The 18,886-nt window shown below is 41.5% G+C and overlaps 2 protein-coding genes across 2 annotated transcripts; both read right to left on the bottom strand.

The window, feature by feature from the left end:
- Positions 1 to 450: 450 nt before the first annotated feature.
- Positions 451 to 3,197, bottom strand: phpt1 (phosphohistidine phosphatase 1). Its single transcript, XM_047569794.1, has 3 exons — positions 2,813 to 3,197; positions 1,046 to 1,173; positions 451 to 933 (listed from the first exon to the last, which is right to left on the bottom strand). Exons 1-3 carry the CDS (start codon positions 2,976 to 2,978, stop codon positions 841 to 843), a joined length of 387 nt encoding a protein of 128 aa, XP_047425750.1. The 5' UTR covers positions 2,979 to 3,197; the 3' UTR covers positions 451 to 840.
- A 637-nt stretch (positions 3,198 to 3,834) lies between these two features.
- On the bottom strand, positions 3,835 to 16,970 carry entpd2b (ectonucleoside triphosphate diphosphohydrolase 2b). Its single transcript, XM_047570734.1, has 9 exons — positions 16,469 to 16,970; positions 12,165 to 12,282; positions 10,286 to 10,436; positions 8,013 to 8,172; positions 7,688 to 7,915; positions 6,482 to 6,751; positions 5,360 to 5,479; positions 5,094 to 5,228; positions 3,835 to 4,992 (listed from the first exon to the last, which is right to left on the bottom strand). The coding sequence occupies exons 1-9, from the start codon at positions 16,583 to 16,585 to the stop codon at positions 4,777 to 4,779; spliced, it is 1,515 nt and encodes a 504-aa protein (XP_047426690.1). The 5' UTR covers positions 16,586 to 16,970; the 3' UTR covers positions 3,835 to 4,776.
- Between the last annotated feature and the right edge of the window lie 1,916 nt (positions 16,971 to 18,886).

The following is an 18,886-nucleotide window of genomic DNA, read 5'->3' as shown; positions in this document are numbered from 1 at the left end:
TACATAACATAAATGGATTCACTTATATCCAGCAGTCTAATATCATCAATCCAGACAAATGGATAGTTCTACAACCAATCAGAGCAATTCTGTTGTAAACTGAATCAACTCCATGGCACAGAGTGATTTGATTGGCCTGAATGATCCATCATCAGTGCCCAACTCAACTTTCCACCATAAAAGCTGTGTTGGTTCAAGGTGTCTTCCAGGCTACAAGTACATTCTCCCAAGTGTATCACATATACTGTATAACACTTCAGCACACTGGTTGTCTATAAGGTCACCATGTTCATTTGCTTTTATCAACCCACATTTAACAAATGCCACCTTATCTGAGGTTCACAGTTTAGTGGTTTATTGTAACACAGATACTATAAACTATGATAAGAAATGGCATGGGGTGTTTTCATCTTTCTGCTCTGCAACAAGGGAACACACACAACGTAAAAACAGATTTCAAGAAGCATTTATGAAATATAGATCGCGACAAAGCAAGTACAGCTCACTTTCCAACATACAGCGCGCTCTTAATACAAAATTTGCCATCATTTGTTTGATTGGTCTCTGTCGATCTCCACGTGCCACTACCCATTGATGTTTTGAGTCATTTTTACGCACACATGCAGTGTGAAGGAACTTTTAAGTTGCATATTGGTGATTTTCAGGTCAAAATGTATGAGGCTGTGTGACTTTAAAACAAGTCAGCGAAAACTTCTGCAAAACTGACAATATGTATAAATGATTTAAATTCCAAAATACACAATAGGCTTGATTTGTGTTTTAATGGCAGTAAAAATAATAAAGAAAAAGGCTTCCAGCAGAGGATGGTCTTGTTTAATTTCAGTATCCTTCATTGTCCCAGGTCACCTCGTAGTCTGGGTACCGAGCCTTCAGTTTCTCAGTCGTCACTGCATGGTTTGCTCTTCCAAATCCCTGTAGTAAAAGATGAAGCATCACTGTTAGAGGATTTGGCGAACACCACAAGAATAAGTATTTTTCACACATTCTGTTTGACCTCAGACTTTAATCATCAGGATCCTCTTACCATGGAGTATCCGTAGACGTGAATCTTCTTAGCCTGGGCATCATGTCTGATTCTTCCTCCTCCGACACACTCACAGTCCAGGTGGCCGCCCTTTTCCAGCTCCTCAGAAACTTTATCATAGATATCAGCTACAAATACAGACATGTAACATGTTAATTAGGCATTAAACATTGTTGATTTGTGGTTTGGATGTCATGAAAAATTTGAGAGGTCGAAACCAGGGCCAAACAACCCCGATCTATTTGTGTTTGTTTTATGTTTGTCATAAAGCAACGACACACAATAAAAAATGACAATTATAAAAAACATATCTACTGATTCCTGTTGTATAGTTTTATAATGCTGGTCTAAGCATAACTGTGCTTTAGTATTTATTGTGTCAGTGTGAATGTTCAACTTAAGCTATGCACTGCCTGCATTACAAAGATACTGAAAGCTGATATTTATCTTGTTAGAACCATTTATCTTGCACACATAGAAGACGCTACTGTTTCTACTGTGAAAACGTTTCAGAAATTGCTTGGACATTGATATACGTTTGAACGTTTGCACAGTACTGTATGAAAATGAAAAAGTGCTAAACTAATATAAACTAATAATGGTCAGCCAAGGAAACTTTGTGCAGCAGATAAGAAGCACATCAAGTTTATTTTCCTTCGAAATCAAGAAGATGTGCAGCAGTGCCATCAGCTCAGAATTGGCAGAAACCAATGAGACCTAGGTACACCCATCTGGAGAACCTGGCCACCAGGGGTCTTCATGGAAGCCAAAAATCCATTCCTCTGACATGGAAACAAGGCTAAGAGATTCTGCTATGCATGAAAACATAGGAACTGTTGGTGCAGAAAAATGGCAGCAGGTGCTCTGGACCGAGTCACAATTTGAAACATTTGTCTGTAGCAGAAGGCAGTTTGTTCACCGAAGGGCTGGAGAGAGCTACAATAATGAGTGTCTGCAGGCAACAGTGAAGCATGGAGGAGGTCCCTTGCAAGTTTGAGGCTGCATTTCTGCAAATGGAGTTGGGGATTTGGGGATTAATGGTGTCCTCAATGCTGAGAAATACAGGTAGATACTTATCCATCATGCATTGTCTTCAAAGTTATTCTGCAGCGTGACAAAGACCCCAAACATACAGCCAAGTTCATGACTTGCATGGCCTGATCTCAACATCACTGAGTGTGCAGTGAAGGGGCAAAAGAATCTGAGGAAGCCTACATCCACAGAAGATCTGTGGTTTGTTCTCCAAGATGTTTGGAAACTTTAGGTCTTATGGGTTTAGGGGAGGGGCCTCTGTGGATGATCCCACAGATACTTGATCCGTTTGGGATTTAGTGAATTTGGAGGCCAGGTCAACACCTTGTGCTGTTTTTCCATGTTTATTGAGTTGTTCCTAAACCGCTTTTGCGTGCGTGTCTGTGTCAGGCTGCATCCTACTAAGGATGGCTGCTGCCATCAAGGAGTGTCATAGCTATGGCACACAAATGTCAAGTCCAAAAGTTTCCCAGCAGAACATTGAATCCTCATAAGATGGTCAATATTATTTACGTCTCCTGTCAGTGGTTTTAATGTTGTGGCTGATCCGTGTATAATAACACACTGCACAGACTTGAACAAGAAAACGTCAAAATAAGCCGAAGTGCAGGATCTATTTCTTAAAGCGGAGCTTCTGTTGTGAGTAATCACACAGTACGTACAGTATGAGCTGGTGCAGGGGTTTTGTATTGAACTGTATTAGTTGTAGCTAGCTACAGCTAGCTCCAAACTCACCGTGGTACTCAGCCCAGCCGTATCCTCGGACTATATCCACCTCCGAGTCGTCTCCCTCCTCTCGGCTGTGGACTCTGATCAGGACGTACTTGAACACGCCGGACGGGTCGATGTCAGCCTGCGGTATGTTGGCCATGAGAGCCGCAGCCTTCGTCTGTGTGCACATCTCCAAGCCCCTCTTCAGCCACACTAGCACAGCAACCAACAAAGCAAACGCTCGGATTTTCTCCACAAGCTCCGTGTCTGTCAACGTAGGAACCCCAGGACGTCGGTGGGGCGTTTGAAATGTAATGCGGAGGAAAATGAAAGAGTTTTAAGTCATTCCAACTGAAAGATGCAGCCCTACTTCACGCCTGTACCGCCATGATGGCACCAGCGACAACAAAATCACTTCCAGGACGAACCTTCAAAATAAATTACGATTAAAGATATTATCGCCATACTACAACAGCTTTAGTTGGGAAATGTGTAGAAATCCAAAGACGATAACAGCAATAATAAAAATAATCACTATAATAATGTGATGTATGTTTAGTGTATTTTCATAGTTTACTTATCCCACTTTATTTAAATAAAGAAACCTATGTATGTTTATACTGAAGGCCAAGATATTATACCGGATGTTATCGGAGAAAAGCCTTCTGGTTGTTGTAGTCCTACTGAGAGGCTTCAGAAAGAAGCATAATTAGCTGAAAAAAGAAGAAAGGAAAGCCACTATATACACTAGGTTCCCTGTAAAAATATTTATTCAGTTATCAGGGGTATATATATACGAAGACGAACTCCCAACCAGCATGGAAATGATGGTGATGGGAAGGAGAAATGCCAATCAAATAACTTTTTTTCTGATAGATGCTACTTAATGACCCAAAACGTAAGTATGTGTAGATCTTGGTAATATTTCACACGTTTTCACACGTTTAACATTAATAAATGAATGCACATTAAACCCTGTGAAAAGAGAGAGGTAAGTATTTTGACAAACCTGATGTAAGTTTTGTTAGGAACTCAATGCACAAGTCTTTAAGTAATCATTGTGTATTTTTATTTATTTATTTTTTTTGTTATTGTTGTTGCTCCTAAGAACAGTTGTGTGGCACTTTTGAAAAGTGTAATCCAAGCTACTTCAATATACCCAGAGACCAGACACAAATATTAACAAAAAAAAAAAAAAAAAAACACAAAAAAAAACACACAAAAAAAATCACATCTGTACATCTCTATCTGTTAAAGTTAGTCAGTCCACACTAAAATACAAATACAAATAAAAACATTAATTCTTTACATGTAAAAAGGCTGGTTACGCCCTGGTAGACAGGTTTACAGTCTATCACAGGACAGAGAGAGACAACCATTCACACTCACATCTCTGGACAATTTAGAATCACCAGTGAACCTAACAACCTTTGGACGGTGGGAGGAAACTGGAGTACGGGGAGAGAACCCACACAGACACAGGGAGAACAAGGCCCCAGTCAGTCTGGACTCGGGCCCTGGAATCTTCTTGCTGTAAGACATCAGTGCTAACCACCACAACACTGTGCTGCCCCCATTTTACATTCTGTTCTTCCAAAACTTGGTTTGAATTTCTAAGAAAAGAAAACTTACATTCAGACTTTCCCTGCACTGCCAGTTCTACATCTGGACAGCATTCGTCATAATCACATTGTTTATATTGTTGGCTCTGTTGGCCAGCACTTTGGATTCAACATTTTAAAAAAAGAAAACCATGTTTAAATTATCCATTTTAATTTTATGTCATTTTATGTATTGATTGAAAGGTGGAAGAGGTACAGCCATTTTTGTACACGTGTAAACTCTTTGCAGTCAGTGGACATATAGTGCAGTTTCTATGTTAAGGATGGCTGGTCTGCTGCATTGCCCTAACACTGAGGAAATATATATATGAAAAACATCCTCAGTGTGAGGCTGATTCCTCCCTGCGCTGTGCATTGTTGCTGCATCTAGATGGGGCTTTCACCGCCTTCTTTCCTCTTCCTATGACGAGCTCGAAGTAAGATGAAGATCAGGACGCAAGCGAGGAGCAGGACAAAGAGAAAGATGAGTGTCCCCCAGGCCCCCGTGGTCAGGGCCTTCCTGAGCGACACGTCCTCTGCAGGCAGCAAGTTGCTCAAACTCAGCATGTAGCCCAGAGCCCAACCCACTGACGTGTCCCCAGCCTGCAGTACGAGCAACAAACATATTTATGTAACAATAAATATTTGTGCAAATTTTGAATATTTATGGATTTTTAAAATTTTATTAAGTAAAGACAAATTACCTTCTTCTGGAAAGACACTTGAGGGAAAGTTGTGTCATCAAACCCGTACCCTCTCAACATGAGGATCTTGACAAACACAGAAGAGGCGCAGTAGTCCTGCAAACGAGACACTTGCTCTGGAGCGAGAAGCTTCATCTGGAACAGAAATACGACGAAGTGACTCGAATTCAGACGATACCCGCTCACCCAGATGTACAGTATTTCTAATTCAGACTGCGCCACTGGATGTCATGGACAAATAAAGCACAAAAATGTAACCGCGTTACCTCATCGAAGCTCTTGCCGCACACCGTTATGGCCGCCGACTCCAACTGCGACGGGGAGCTCACAGAGATCCCAGTGATCTGCTGCAGGAAGGAGTGAATGTAGAAGAATGCAGAGAAGGCCTGGAGACATGGAAACACAAAATTTAGTCAAGGGCAATTCATAGCATACAGAGGAGAGTGACCTGGCCGAGAGAGCAGCAAACTTTGCTGATGCAATAACAAAAACGATGCCGACAGCCAAATGTGTGGTGGTGCAGGGGTGTAACACTGCCACCGCACAGCAAGAAGGTTGTGGACTTGAATCCACCAGCCTACGTGGGCTTATCTGTGTGCCCGGTATAGTTTAAGAAGCAGCCTTATCTGCACATCTCGCCTTGATTTTCATTGTTGAGTGGCGCTTTCCTTTCCTTTCCTTTATTTGTTATACTTGTGTTCACAGTATATAATGGACTTCACAACTTTTCACCAGTTGCCTGGCAACTGATCCCAGTCAAGAAATTGGACTGATAATCCTCTTAAAACAATACTGCGTTTTAAGAGGATGCAATTTTAGATTAAATAGATGAATTTGAATCTAAGCACCTCTTGTAACAGTGAGCCAGAATCTTTTGTGTAGAGACTGACCTTTAATGTAACAGGGACGTCAAACATATGCTCTGGAGAGGGTTAAATCTGGTCCACAAGATGAATATAAAAAGTGTGAAAATTACGTAGGTGACTTTCACTGCAATTTTTCAATAAAAGTATAATTGCTATTTTCCCAATTTGTCCACTAAGACCTGCACTATTTTAGTAAGAGTTGTGAACGTAACACAACACTGAGACCTAAAAGTAAACAGCAGATGGCAGTAATGTGCTGAAATTTCATGTTGTTCGCAAAATGTTTTATAAAAAGTGAATTTAATGTACACATGTTAACATTTTCATAATGTATTTCTTTACACAAAGGGAAAACGTTGAGTTGTCGTTTTTATTGGATCATTATGCTGCTGGTGCTATGTTACTGATCCAGCCCACTTGAGATCAAATTGGGCTGTGTGTAGCGCCTGAACTTAAATGACTTTTACATCACAGATCTAAAATGTCACTGATGTCAGGTGCATTTCATCCAGCCTTTCTTACCATGTAGCTACCGGTGACATTTGGTTGGTAGACGCTGTCAAAGGAGCACTTCGAGAAGGGACAGCTGTCGAAAGAGAAGATCTTGGACACGTTACCCACACAGTGCTCATAATGTCCGGTGCCTTGAACTGTCAAAGAAGCCTGAGGGTTGTAGGAGTCGGGTTTGTTCTTTGATGTACATGGCGAGTTGAATATGCTGTTCAGCTTTAAAGTCCTATTGTAGTCTGCAGGATAGCAGGGGTGCGAGACTGAACCCGAGTAGCCCTGAGTCTGAGAGACAGAGAGACACAGTTGATAATAATTACAATTATAACTTTGCCTTACATAATACAATAATTAGTACTCCACTAATATCCAATGTCTTATCAGTTTTAGTTATTTTGGATGATTGAATATTTTGTAAAATGCCATAAATATTAAAATTGCAATTACATGCTGTGTCCACCAGAGGACAGTGTCATACTGATGCTTTACTTGTAATATATATATATATGTATACATATACATATGTATAGCTTGCTTTGTACTCACTTCAATACTTAAAATAGAAAACTGAAGTCCTTTCTAAAAAAATATATATATATATTCCTAAATATTGATTTTTAATACATGCATCATTCATGCATTAATACAAATTCTCAACATTAGAGTAAGTTTCAATTCTGTAGTGTAACATACTTAATATGCAACATGCAAATGACAATGCGATAATGCAATAATAATGCAAATAACTTCTGCATAACTTGGGAACATTGTGTTGTTGTTATACCACCATGATATTGTAAAAGAGTTCAAACAGAAGACTTAAATTTCGAAATTGAAAACTACTGCTTGGTTTATTATATTCTTTATTACTTTATTAGTTATTTCGGAATATGTTAAAACTTTTACTTTCACATGAAATGTAATTACAACATTTATATTTGTACTATATTTATATTGTTTTCAACATATTGTTTTCCTTGTGAAGATCATTAAAATCTATCTTAACTAGTTAGTCTGGTTTTGTTAAACTGGATCATGTTGGAGGTGTCTACATTTGTGCCTGACAGTTAATGTGCCGCATGGGGAAAACTGATCAGAGAAAACTGATCACTTTGTACTAAATGCAGCATATACACAACAGTTAAGTCCACTTTGGCAAAATATTGTTAGGAAGAGGATGTTTCATTTTGCTTTCAGTTGTAAGACTGCATGTCACTCTACCTTCACGATATGAGCCAGCAGTCTCTTGAGGAACTGGTCCCGGCCGTAGCACAGAAAGCTGTGTGTGTACAGAGAATACTCCTGGCCATAGAGACGCAGCTTCATCAGGTTTCGTTTGTCCTCCACTTTCTCCTGAGTGACAAATGTTATCTGCGTGGACGCCCCACCAAAATCAAGGGCTCCCACTGTCGGCCTACCAGGGCGTAACCATCGTCCCACAAAACCATACTGCAAACAAACAAGTTGAGAAAACAAAGTGAGAAAATTTCCCTCACTATTTGTCTCAGGGGTTATGCAGCTTTTTTAGTCTCCTCCTACTGGGTACCTTAATGAAGTTCTCCAGGAGATAGTTGACAGTGACCCAACCGTACGCTCCCTCCTCTTGACCGCTCAGTATGGCTGCTCCGCGGTAGTCGAAAGGGTAGGACTGGATTTTATGGCCCACTTCCTCCAGAATCTGATTTGACTGCTCCTGGCTGGAAATACTGCAACAAGAATGTAATTTCACCAAAATGTTTTAATTTACAAGTCTCACCAGGAGGTATTCTGCACAAATATTTGATTGCCCCAAGCTTCATGTTTTATCCCTGGCTTGTTAAGCTATAAAATTCAACAAACCAAAGTTTTCCTGTAGACATGATCTTGAAATGTGTTTCACATGTTTGCCCGCAGGACCTGAGGCCACAAGCTCATCATTTAAAGTAGCCCAGAAGACTCCACGAGAGTCGTAAATTTGACTCGTCCCAGACAGACAGCTTAAAACAGAATCCTTCACTTACTTCTTTATATTTCAATCAGAGTTGCTGTTCTTAGCTCTCTACACCCGCACCACTTGGGGGATTCTAGCAGCTGTTAGTATCAGCTAAATCATCCATGTTAAACTTGCCCAAATCCCACCAATATGTTCTAAAGATGAATCAGCAAACGATTCTCTGGCCAGTAGTGCTGCCGGTGCTGAGGAATAGAGTGAGGGTGTTATCGGTGTTCAGTTTGTTCAGTTTTTAGCAGATCATCGGATTTATCCTGTCATCAAACATTCATGTTCGTATTTATTAACGGTGAAGAACACGAATTGGAAAACTACATAAAGCTTAAAATAAGATAAATTTCTGTACATTGTATGGAGTCACATTTGTGCCAACATTTTACGGACACCAAGAGACTGACGAAATTACTTACAAATGCTCCTAAGACGGAGTCTGCGTGAGACTGGGCAGCTAAGCTAAGCCACAAATACTTACATTTGCATAAATTTAAACCATTCTCAACTGTCACTGATTGGGGCCTGTCCCTGTTTTGCAGTTTTGCATTTCCAACACCAGTGCCACCTTGTAATTTTAGCCACACGCCTGAACGCAGTGTCACACTTCCTCCTTTGTGCTGTCAGGACATTCTTAGTTTTTCGTAGAATTGCGTGGCTTGTTAGAAACAAAAGGATGGTGAATTAACAGTGGAGTGGTGATGAGTCATCAGCATGTTGGCACAATTGCTGTGAATCCAGGTGTCTGCACATACAGTTTCTTTTACGGTAACATGACAAACAAAATCTTGACCTAAAAAAAACGGATGTATTGCCTTAGCTAATTTAACAATTTTTCGTAAGGAACATTAGCTGTCTTTAGCTGTGGCTCAAACATAAAGTAACAAAAGAACTTTGAGTAGGTTTCCAGGTGAATGCTGAGCATCTGTTGAGAGATTTTTATTCACTCTGTTGTCCAACTCATCCCAAATCATCTCAGCCGGCTTTAGATAGTTGATTGTAGAGGCCAGGTCGTCTGACGCATAAGTTCCTCTAGCTCGCTGAACCTGTGAATGTGTATTTTGGATCACTGTCGTGCTAAACATATTGCACAATGTTGGTCCGTCTTTGAGTAAATGAGATGTTGCTCCAGACTGTCGTTTACGGCTTAACTGTGCCTTGAATTTGAGCCCGACGCCATCAAGCATTCTCCTCCGCATCTCATATAGTCCGAAATTCACTAATCTAATAGCCATTATATATCCATTAGATAGTTTTATTATAGTAGTGGTTTCTTGGCAGCGATGTGACGATAAAGGCCCGATCCAAACCCAACCATTGACGTTGAGACTCAGGGTAAAACTGATCTGGGTTCTAATCCAATGAGTCTTTAGAGACCTTTTTTGACATTTGATATTTTGAACTTCCTTTAAGTTTTCCAGACTCACTGTACTTCATGTCTTCAAGTAATGGTGAACTTTCATGTTCTTCACTCACGTTGTGCTATAATATGGATAGAATGAGGCCACAATGAGGCTGTATGCCAACACTATCTGTCATTTATTATTTGAAATCCTGTCCAGGGAACAGCCTCATAAAGCTGATTAACATACTGCCACTAGTGTGCAAAGCTGTCACCAAGGCAAAACTGGACTAATATAAGGTGTGTGTGATTTAATCACTGCATAATCCCATATGTTGCATGAACTGCAATGAAAGAGCTTGTGTGTGGAAGCTTTGAATGAGCGGCAAGAGTGTGAGTGTGCCAAAATGTATGACGCTACATTCTCACAGACACAACGCAAAATAAACACAGACAGGCTTGTCACACAGGCAGACAGATACACGCACTGACTCACTGCAGAAGCCTCATGCCAGCTGTGGCTCCCAGGTACACAGGTGTGAGCTGGTGCCTGTCTTTGGGGATGTCCTTCACGGCCTGGTCCAGACAAGCCTCCAAACTCTGCCCCGCTGCTCCCTGTTGGTCCACGTAGCTAGAGATCCCTCCGCCTGAGTGAGTGATGAACAACAAAAATCTAAAATAACACATAGGACTGCATAATCAGCTTGTAGAATCATGTTGTCGGTTAGTTGCCATGGGCAGCATGCGTATCATGATGCCAATCAGGCACACTCTCACACGCATGAGAACATCTTGAGCTGGCGGTAAACTCAGGCCTTGGCGTGGCAATAAATAAGAATAAATACGAATTAAGTCACTACTTTTCTTGATCAGACTGTAAAATAGTATTCCTTACTGTTACCAGCATCCATACTTCATGTTACTTATGAGGACAACAAAACCATGGGTGGACTCATCTAGTTCAAAACATCATGTTCAGGAAAATTGGGAAAGAAGTGTCCTGAGACAAAGATAAGATAAGTCTTTGTTCATCCCACAATGGGGAAATTCAGAAATCGCACACAGTGCGTTTACATGCACAGATTAATTGAACTATGGATAACAATTCAGCTTTTTTAATCTTGCACGTAATGTGCGCACTGACTGTGGTGCAGATAAGACTACCTATGTTTTTGTCCTGGGCTGCGTCATACGCCAGCGTCATGGAAAATCGATTTGCAATCACATTATCTGGGTGTCTTAGTCGGATAATTATGATTTTAGTCACAATAATGTGTTTACATGCGCTTAAGTTGTCCAGTTAAAGTCGGATTGAGGCAATAATTTTATTTTTTTTCATGTGCATGGAAACGTACTGACTGACATTGCACGTGATTGCTGAATGTCTCTGCTGCTGTTAACAATGAGAGATGTGATGACGTTTACAGGAAACAGCTTTCACAGACTGCGTTTGATAAAGCACAGTATGTTTTTAATTGCTCACTTACAAAATAACCAATCCATAGTGGTGGTGAGGTTATACTGTGAGTGAACTAAAGGCATACTCTTCTGAAAACCTCTGCAACATAAATATAAATACGCTACATACACACTATATACATTAGTTCAGTCAAGAAATGTCCTCGCTACTAAATATTCAACAGACAATTCTGACTGGGGGCAGCATGGTTATTAACTGGTCAGCACTGTGGCCTCACAGCAAAGGAGGTTTTGGTTTCCAACTCTTGTTGGCCGGGGCCTTTCTGTGCTGAGTTTGGATGTTGTCCTTATGACTGTGTGCCTTTTATCTTGCTATTCCAGCTTCCTCCCACAGATTTGAGTCTGAAGTACAAGCTCTGGAGGATGGGAGGATGGGAGGACCGCAGCACAGGAGGATAGCCATTTGTCATCCATAGAAACAGAATTAGCAGGTAGAGCATGTTGTCCATGAACCAGAGGGTTAGCGGTGCGACCCACGCGATGAAGTGTGCATGAGCAAGACACTGAACCACCAGTTGCTCGATGGGCATGGCGCCAGTGTGTGGTTATACACACGACATGTCCGTGTAACAGCCACACGAATGCCGTTTCCTAGCACAAAACTGAATTGTCACAAGATGGTCAATGTGATTGACTTCTCCTTTCAGTGGTTTTAAAGTTGTGTCTGATCAGCGTATGTTTCTCTGTATTGTTGGTTCACAAGTTCCTCATTTTACTAAATTTCAATTTCAGCTATGTCGACGTCAAACGCAAAACTAGCAAAATATGCGTGGAACATACGGGCAAAAGAAAAAAGGAAATATTTTACCAAGAATCTTGGCTGCAGTTGGTATTGTCTAGTATAGTATTTAAAATGCAAAACATTTTATTGTGGTAGAGACGAGGCTGACACTTACCTTTAACGTGGCATTCACTGTGCTGGGTGACCACACCTGTGCCATTTTGCTTGTCTGCTGGCCACTTGTATATATACAAAGCTGTGTGTGAAGATCCAGCGTCCAGGACAATCCCATACTGCATTGAGTTAAAAAATGCAAAGAAAAAACAAAGAGCAGTAAATACAGTGAAATGAGATTGAGTGCGCAGCAAAGCTTACACAAAGTATAATTTCAGCAAGAGCTTTGGAAACATGAATGCGGTTAATGACAAAAAGGAACATGACGGAGGTTTACAATCCTGGTAGAGGACATCTGTATTGCAGCAAACTGGACGACGTCAGTCTTCAAACTCAGTCTTTTGGGTTTCATATTACACAAGTGTCCAAGCACATTTTGGACAATTTTTAAGGGAGTTTACTGGCTAACTTTCTAACTTACAATTCATATTAATCTTTCTGGTGTCAGTGCTGGAACAAGGTCTTCCCCCATGACACTTTTGAAAGCCGTTTATCTATTGACTAGGTTTCCACTTTCACTGAATGTCGACCAGATGACTGGCTCGCCAAACTATGTGACTGCTGGGAGAAAGAGTTTTCAAACTCCTTCCTTTAAATGACTAAAGTTATGTGAGAGAGGTCTCAAAGGAATTCCTTAAATGCCCCTGAGATGAGACGTTCAGCGCAATTGAGATGCAGATCTCTGAAGATTTTTTTTATCAGCTACAAGGCCACAAACACAAGTAAGGGAGTCTTCATTTCTAGAATTACTTCAATATTTTATTTATTTTTTTACTTATATAGTTTAGTTTAGTTTTGGATCCTTTTTTTTTTTAGCAAATGCCGTGTGAGTCTGTAGTTCTTCCGTTTTCAGAGCCTGTGATTGAAGACACGTTGCCATGGCGGCGTTTCCACCTTCCCCACAATGCAGAGTCACAAACCACTGCAGCTCTAAATGAAAGTGTCGAAATGCTGAAATCCAGCCATGCAAAAAGGCTTTTGACCGGCCACCCAAAGGAAAGAAACACACACACGCACACAAATCCACTTGCAGAGATAAATAAATATGCACATTCATCCACAGGCAATTTCAAAGTCGCAGCCACTCAAATCAGTTCAAGAGCTGAACATCATGTGGACACGCTACCCGTTATTACTCATAACACTGTACTTCCTCATTACTGCTGTGCAGCCAGTTGTAAAGACTTGTTCCAACACTTGCCAAAATCATGAGGAGCTCTAATGGTCTGCTTTGTCCTGGTTTCATCCACTACTGGGACTGTTGGGACTTTATCTCTGCAAAATAAGTCAGAAAGCAATTTTGTGCCTTTCTGTGTCTGGTCTCACAGGTCGTTAGTGAGCGGCAGGGAGGCTACAGTATGTTATACTTAGGAGAGGAAACATGAGATATTAATCTGGTAACACAAAAATGAGGAAACGGGTAACAAAGGCTGACACTGTCCTGTGCAGCAATAAACAATGCCGCAGTAGGCTTTCTAGGCTTTTATGTTTTTCAGTTGAGTTTTTGTTGTGGTTCTTTTTGCAATTATTAGACACAAAGTGAATGAATCACCGTAATACAAAGTTTCACATCTTATAATATAGCTATGTTTTGGGTTGTATAAATATTTTTCAATGTGAATATATGTCAATGCTTTAAATCCAGCGGCATCTCCATGCATGGTTAATTCTTGAATAATATTGGTCTTCTAAATAAAAAAAGTCTGTTGGCCCTTCAGCCACCAGTCACATGAGTGGAAAAGTGTCTATATTTCAAAAAGTTACGGCTTAAATGGCGCCATATGTTACGAATTCAATTTGAATGATGGTTTGTATACAAAAAGGCCATTTTGCATCTCATTTTCCTACATGCACCATTTCTATTGAGTACACACTTCTTTTTAAGTTTGCATTTCAGTTTTCATTTTGGCACCCCTGTAATAATAATTAGGTGATTTGAATATACAAATGTATATTCTCTTAGGCAGACCAGAATTTGCACATACCGTTGCTTCAAGTCATTATTTAATAAAAAAAAAGAAAAAAATGATACGATGAAACAAATGATGTTGTAACGGCAGCATATCTAATGGTGTGTATCCACAAACAGAACAACTTTAACATCTTTACAAAACAAAGCAGGTGGTTAAATATACCACATAATTCATGTATGTTGCCTACTTGTTGAGTAGAGAAATAAACCACGTTGTGAACCATTAAGTTGGGAAATTTCCTCGCTACTAAATATTCCACAGACAATTCTCAGAGGTATTATAACTGAGGGAAAGTGACTGGGAACAACAGCAACACAGCCACAAAGTGTCAGGCCACGTAAAATGACAGAGGATGCTGAGGTGCATAGTGCACAGAGGTCTCCAACTTTCTGCAGAGTTAGTGGCTACAGGCCTCCAAACGTCATGTGGCCTTCAGATTAAGCTGCAGCTGAATCCTAGCCAAACATCAGCAGATGCACTGCAAAGTCAGATGCAGAGGTGTAAAGGTCGCTGCATCTGGAGACGCATTCTCTGGAGTGACAAATCAAGCTTCTCCATCTGGCAATCTGATGGACCAATCTGGGTTTGGCGGTTGCCAGGAACTGTGAATGCTTCAGCAGCGGGAACAGTTTGGGGATGGCCCCTTCCTGTTCCAACATGACTGTGCACCAGTGCACAAAGCAAGGTCCTTAAAGGCATAGATGAGCCAGTTTGGCATGGAAGAACGTGACTGGCCTCATAAATGTGCTTGCAAATGGTCAAAAATTCCCATAAATAAAAGTCCTCCCAGAAGAATTGAAACTGTTACAGCTGCACCGGATGTGCCGACATCATATTAAACTCTATGAATCAAGAATGGGATGTCACTTCAAATACATGTGCAAAGTGAATGCTTCTGACAATATGGTAGCTTTAACCCTGTGATGCCATTTGTATTATATTTGATGCATGAGGTTTTGAGACCTCTACATTTTTATGTTATTATTTCCTCCGGTGTAATCTGATGAATACAATCAGATACATGCAGTGCACGGATAATCCACCAGATTCATTAACTCACGCACCAGAGGGCCTCCACTCGAGTCATCCAACATGGCAGCTATATTTTTGGCAATTTTGAAGAAGTTAAAGTAAGAAAAACTTTCAAATTGTTACCGAAACTTCAATAGGAATAGTTACTGCATTGATACTATGTCTTGTTGAATGTTGGACCAGCATTATATAAATATAAAGATACAATATGTATTTTAAAGGGTTTGTGACTGATGAAATGCTACAGGAAATTGCGGAACAAACATACCAATACAGTGTGCAGAAGGAAGGAGAGTCAGTGAACACAACTGCTAAAGAAATTGGGCAAATTTTGGGTATGTTCTTGCACATGGGGTTGTACAAGCATATTGGGACATGTACAATAGCACACTGTCGCAGTGGCAGTCATCAACGCATAGAACCTCTACAGAAGAGACCAGAAAATACTGATGACCAGGCAGAAACTCATGCCCCTGCAAAGGTTTCAAGCTGCTGTTGGCACCGCTCTCACAAGTGCATCAAAGGGCAAAATCAAGTGTGGCAGACCACCATCCTCTCCAGAAACAGGAAAAACTCCTCCCTGCAAAAGGCAAACCTCATGTGCCCCTTGATGTGAGAAAGGATCGCATTGATCATCTCCCAACATGGGAAACCCGACAGAGATGCAAGCACTTCTCCCATGTGTACTGTGACAAATGTAAGGCCCACCTGTGCCTGAACAAGCAAAGGCCATGCCTACCACAACACTAAATAAAAAATGAAGCAAACAACTAAAAAGTAACTCTTCAACCCCACCAGTTCCATCTGTGAGTTTTTCATTGCTGCGTGATAAAAAGAAGTTATTTTGTATGTTTCTTTTTTATGTTACTAAGTTTAGAGGGTTACAAAATGCTGGTTATATATGTTTTTGTTTATTGAAACAAGAAAAAATGGAGCAATAAATTGCACAAAACGTCCAGATGCATCAAAAGTGATACAAATTATAAGTCATGTGTGAAAATTGATCTTTTTTTATTATTATTATTTATCAGAAGGTCCAATAAAGACTACTTTCAAAGAATTAGAATTTTCTGTCAACTCACGCTTTACATGGTTAAGCATTTAAGGTTTGTTTAGCGACTGAGCCGAGTAAAAAGGTGTGTGAAGGTAATTATGTCAAAAGATTCTCTAGAGCCGGCATGTTCTGACACCTTCTCGTTCGCTGCATGTCGCCCGCGTTTAAGACACTTGGCTAAAGGCCATCCCCACAATTTACGACGCAGGCGAACTCTGATCCAAAAATACCCAGCACCGACCTTACCCTGAACCCCGGCGCCTCCCGGACGTCTTCGGTGCGGATGGTGAGGAGCAGGATTGCAACAAGTCCGAGCAGCAGCAGCGCGATGGGGACGCCGGGATGAGCGGAGCGCTGAGCCATGGAGTGAAAGTGAGACGCTCGGCTCGTCTCTGCGCCCCGTGGAAACTTGAAGCGTCAACCTCACAGCGGCCAAGTGGCTGATGGATTCCCACCGGCCGGGTGTTATCACGGCGCCCGCTTTCGGTTCACGCTTCAACTGCTGCCAGCCTCCTGTTTTACATTTCACTTGAGATAGCACGGTCTGACCTGAACTTTGGTTTAGAGAGGGACAGAGAGGGAGAGAACGGGAGCTCCCAGGCTACTCCTTTCATGGAGGGAAAAATGTTTTTATCGAGGCTCTGAGTTAGTGACAGGAGGAACCTGCTGCTTGTTGACATTCAAGTAGTAGCAAGGGTGGAGCCACGATCACAACCTTTGTTCCCTTAAGGGTGAGGGATAACCACATGATTCCTGATTATTCAATCATGGGCCTGAACTGAACTGGCGCAGGTCTGCGTTTCTGGACTGCAGAGCTACAGAGCTGCTCGTTGTTTCCCTCCGGGATTTGCATGTGAATAGATGCAGCTTAAAATCCGACTTGCAAATTGTCCTCATTTGAATTGACAGGATAAAGCATGGGAATAAAGTTTTCACTAGAGGCCTCACTTCTTTGTGCAAATGATTGTTTAGAGTCTATTTTTAACGAAATCCTATTTTAACAGTGTCTAAATTTAGCAGAATATAATGAGTTATTTTAAAGGATTCTGAAATTCCTCTCGAGCACATGGGCCGACTGTTCTGATCCGAGTGTCCACGAGAAGTAAATGACGTGAAGAATTTATATAACAGGGTGTTTTGGTACATGTAAGGGACAAATGATAAATGTTTTTCTGTTGCTGACTTTCCTAGCAATGCCAAATAGAGTGAACAAGCAGCTGGCGAGAATGATAATAAACAGGAGAGATAGCGTGTTATAGCTGCATCAAACGGATTTCAGCTATCCAACACGTACATCTGACTAAAGCAAACACATAGAATCAAAAGGCAATGATAATACGGTAGCATGGGACTGGATAGATGTTGCACAATAGAAGAGCTGGGGAGGAGGTGGGTTCCTGAAAGGCTAGCAGAGGACGCAGAAATAGAGGCCGGGGTAGGGTGTATTTAAACAGGGCCTACTGAAAGCAATTGTCCAATAGGAGGCTGTGAGGAGGTCAGCTGATTGATGCAGCTTGCTTGCTGTTAACCATTAATTTAGGCTTGAGCATGTGACCTGCCAGAACTGAGGCTATGCTCAATTTTAACACATATATCTCGGTAAAGACACTGCACATGGGTGTTTTGCATTTGGGTGTCTCTGTGGTCTACTGGTCGAGAGTTTGACAACAGCAGGAAGGAAGGACCTCCTGCATTATCTCTCCCTCAGACATGGACGTTGACGCAGTCTGTCAGTGTTGCCGTGCATTGAGTGTGAAGTGTTCTCTATCAGGGATAATAGCTTCGCCGTCGTCCCTTTGTCCTCGACCCCCACCACCTCAATGACTCAAGGGTCACTCCAGTGCAGAAAGGGCCTTCATGACCAGTTTGTTGGGTCGCATCCTTGCTCCAGCGATGACTGATGCCACTACTGGACTCAATGCCTCCAGGCTGAGTTTTTGAAGCAATGTCAGTGTGCAAGAGCGTATAGTTTTGGAGCGAGCGCTGTGGCAGCCAAGGGGCGTTGATGGCCATGTTTAAAAGGGTATATACAGGGTGTGTCATTGTAGTGCAGCAACACAGTGTCGCCAGCAAGCCTGAACTGGCCTCGCGACCTTATAAAATACTAAGTGAGCTGAAAGGCCTTGTTGCCTTTTGCTGAAGCTCATAATACCAGGTTCCAGAGGGAGAACGTCTTCAGAGCAGACTTTTAACAGTTTATGGTACAAAAAGGTGTCATTGAAGACATTACTGTGTGGTTTTCTCTATACAAAACGGCAGTAACATGGTGTCTGGCAGGAGTAGATACTGTTGGGCAATAAAGCAGCTGAACTGGAGAGCAGAGTCCAAACACACTAAACCTCATTCTTTAAGTGCATTTATTTAGGATCACATCAGTGCTAACTTAAAGAGGGAGCCTTAGCGTGCAAACGTTCTTCTTTTTTGCCACCCAGGCGCTGGCGATGCAGGAACATGAAGTGAAACAGATGTTGTGAACCCAGGAAGTCCACTGATGGAATACCTGGAATACCTCAAGGCCTGTGTTCATGAACTTCGTACTGTTTCTGCTCACATCTTCAACCTGTCATTTGAACATGCCAGCCTCCCATCATGCTTTAAATCCACCATCAGTCCCCAAGAAGTGTGCTGTGATCAGTTTAATGTCTCCAGCACGCTACAGTACTG

Source organism: Mugil cephalus, chromosome 19 (genome assembly GCF_022458985.1).
Source record: "Mugil cephalus isolate CIBA_MC_2020 chromosome 19, CIBA_Mcephalus_1.1, whole genome shotgun sequence".
NCBI lineage: Eukaryota > Metazoa > Chordata > Actinopteri > Mugiliformes > Mugilidae > Mugil > Mugil cephalus.
The sequence above is the reverse complement of the archived record's forward strand: the minus strand, read 5'-3'. Positions and strand labels throughout refer to the sequence as shown.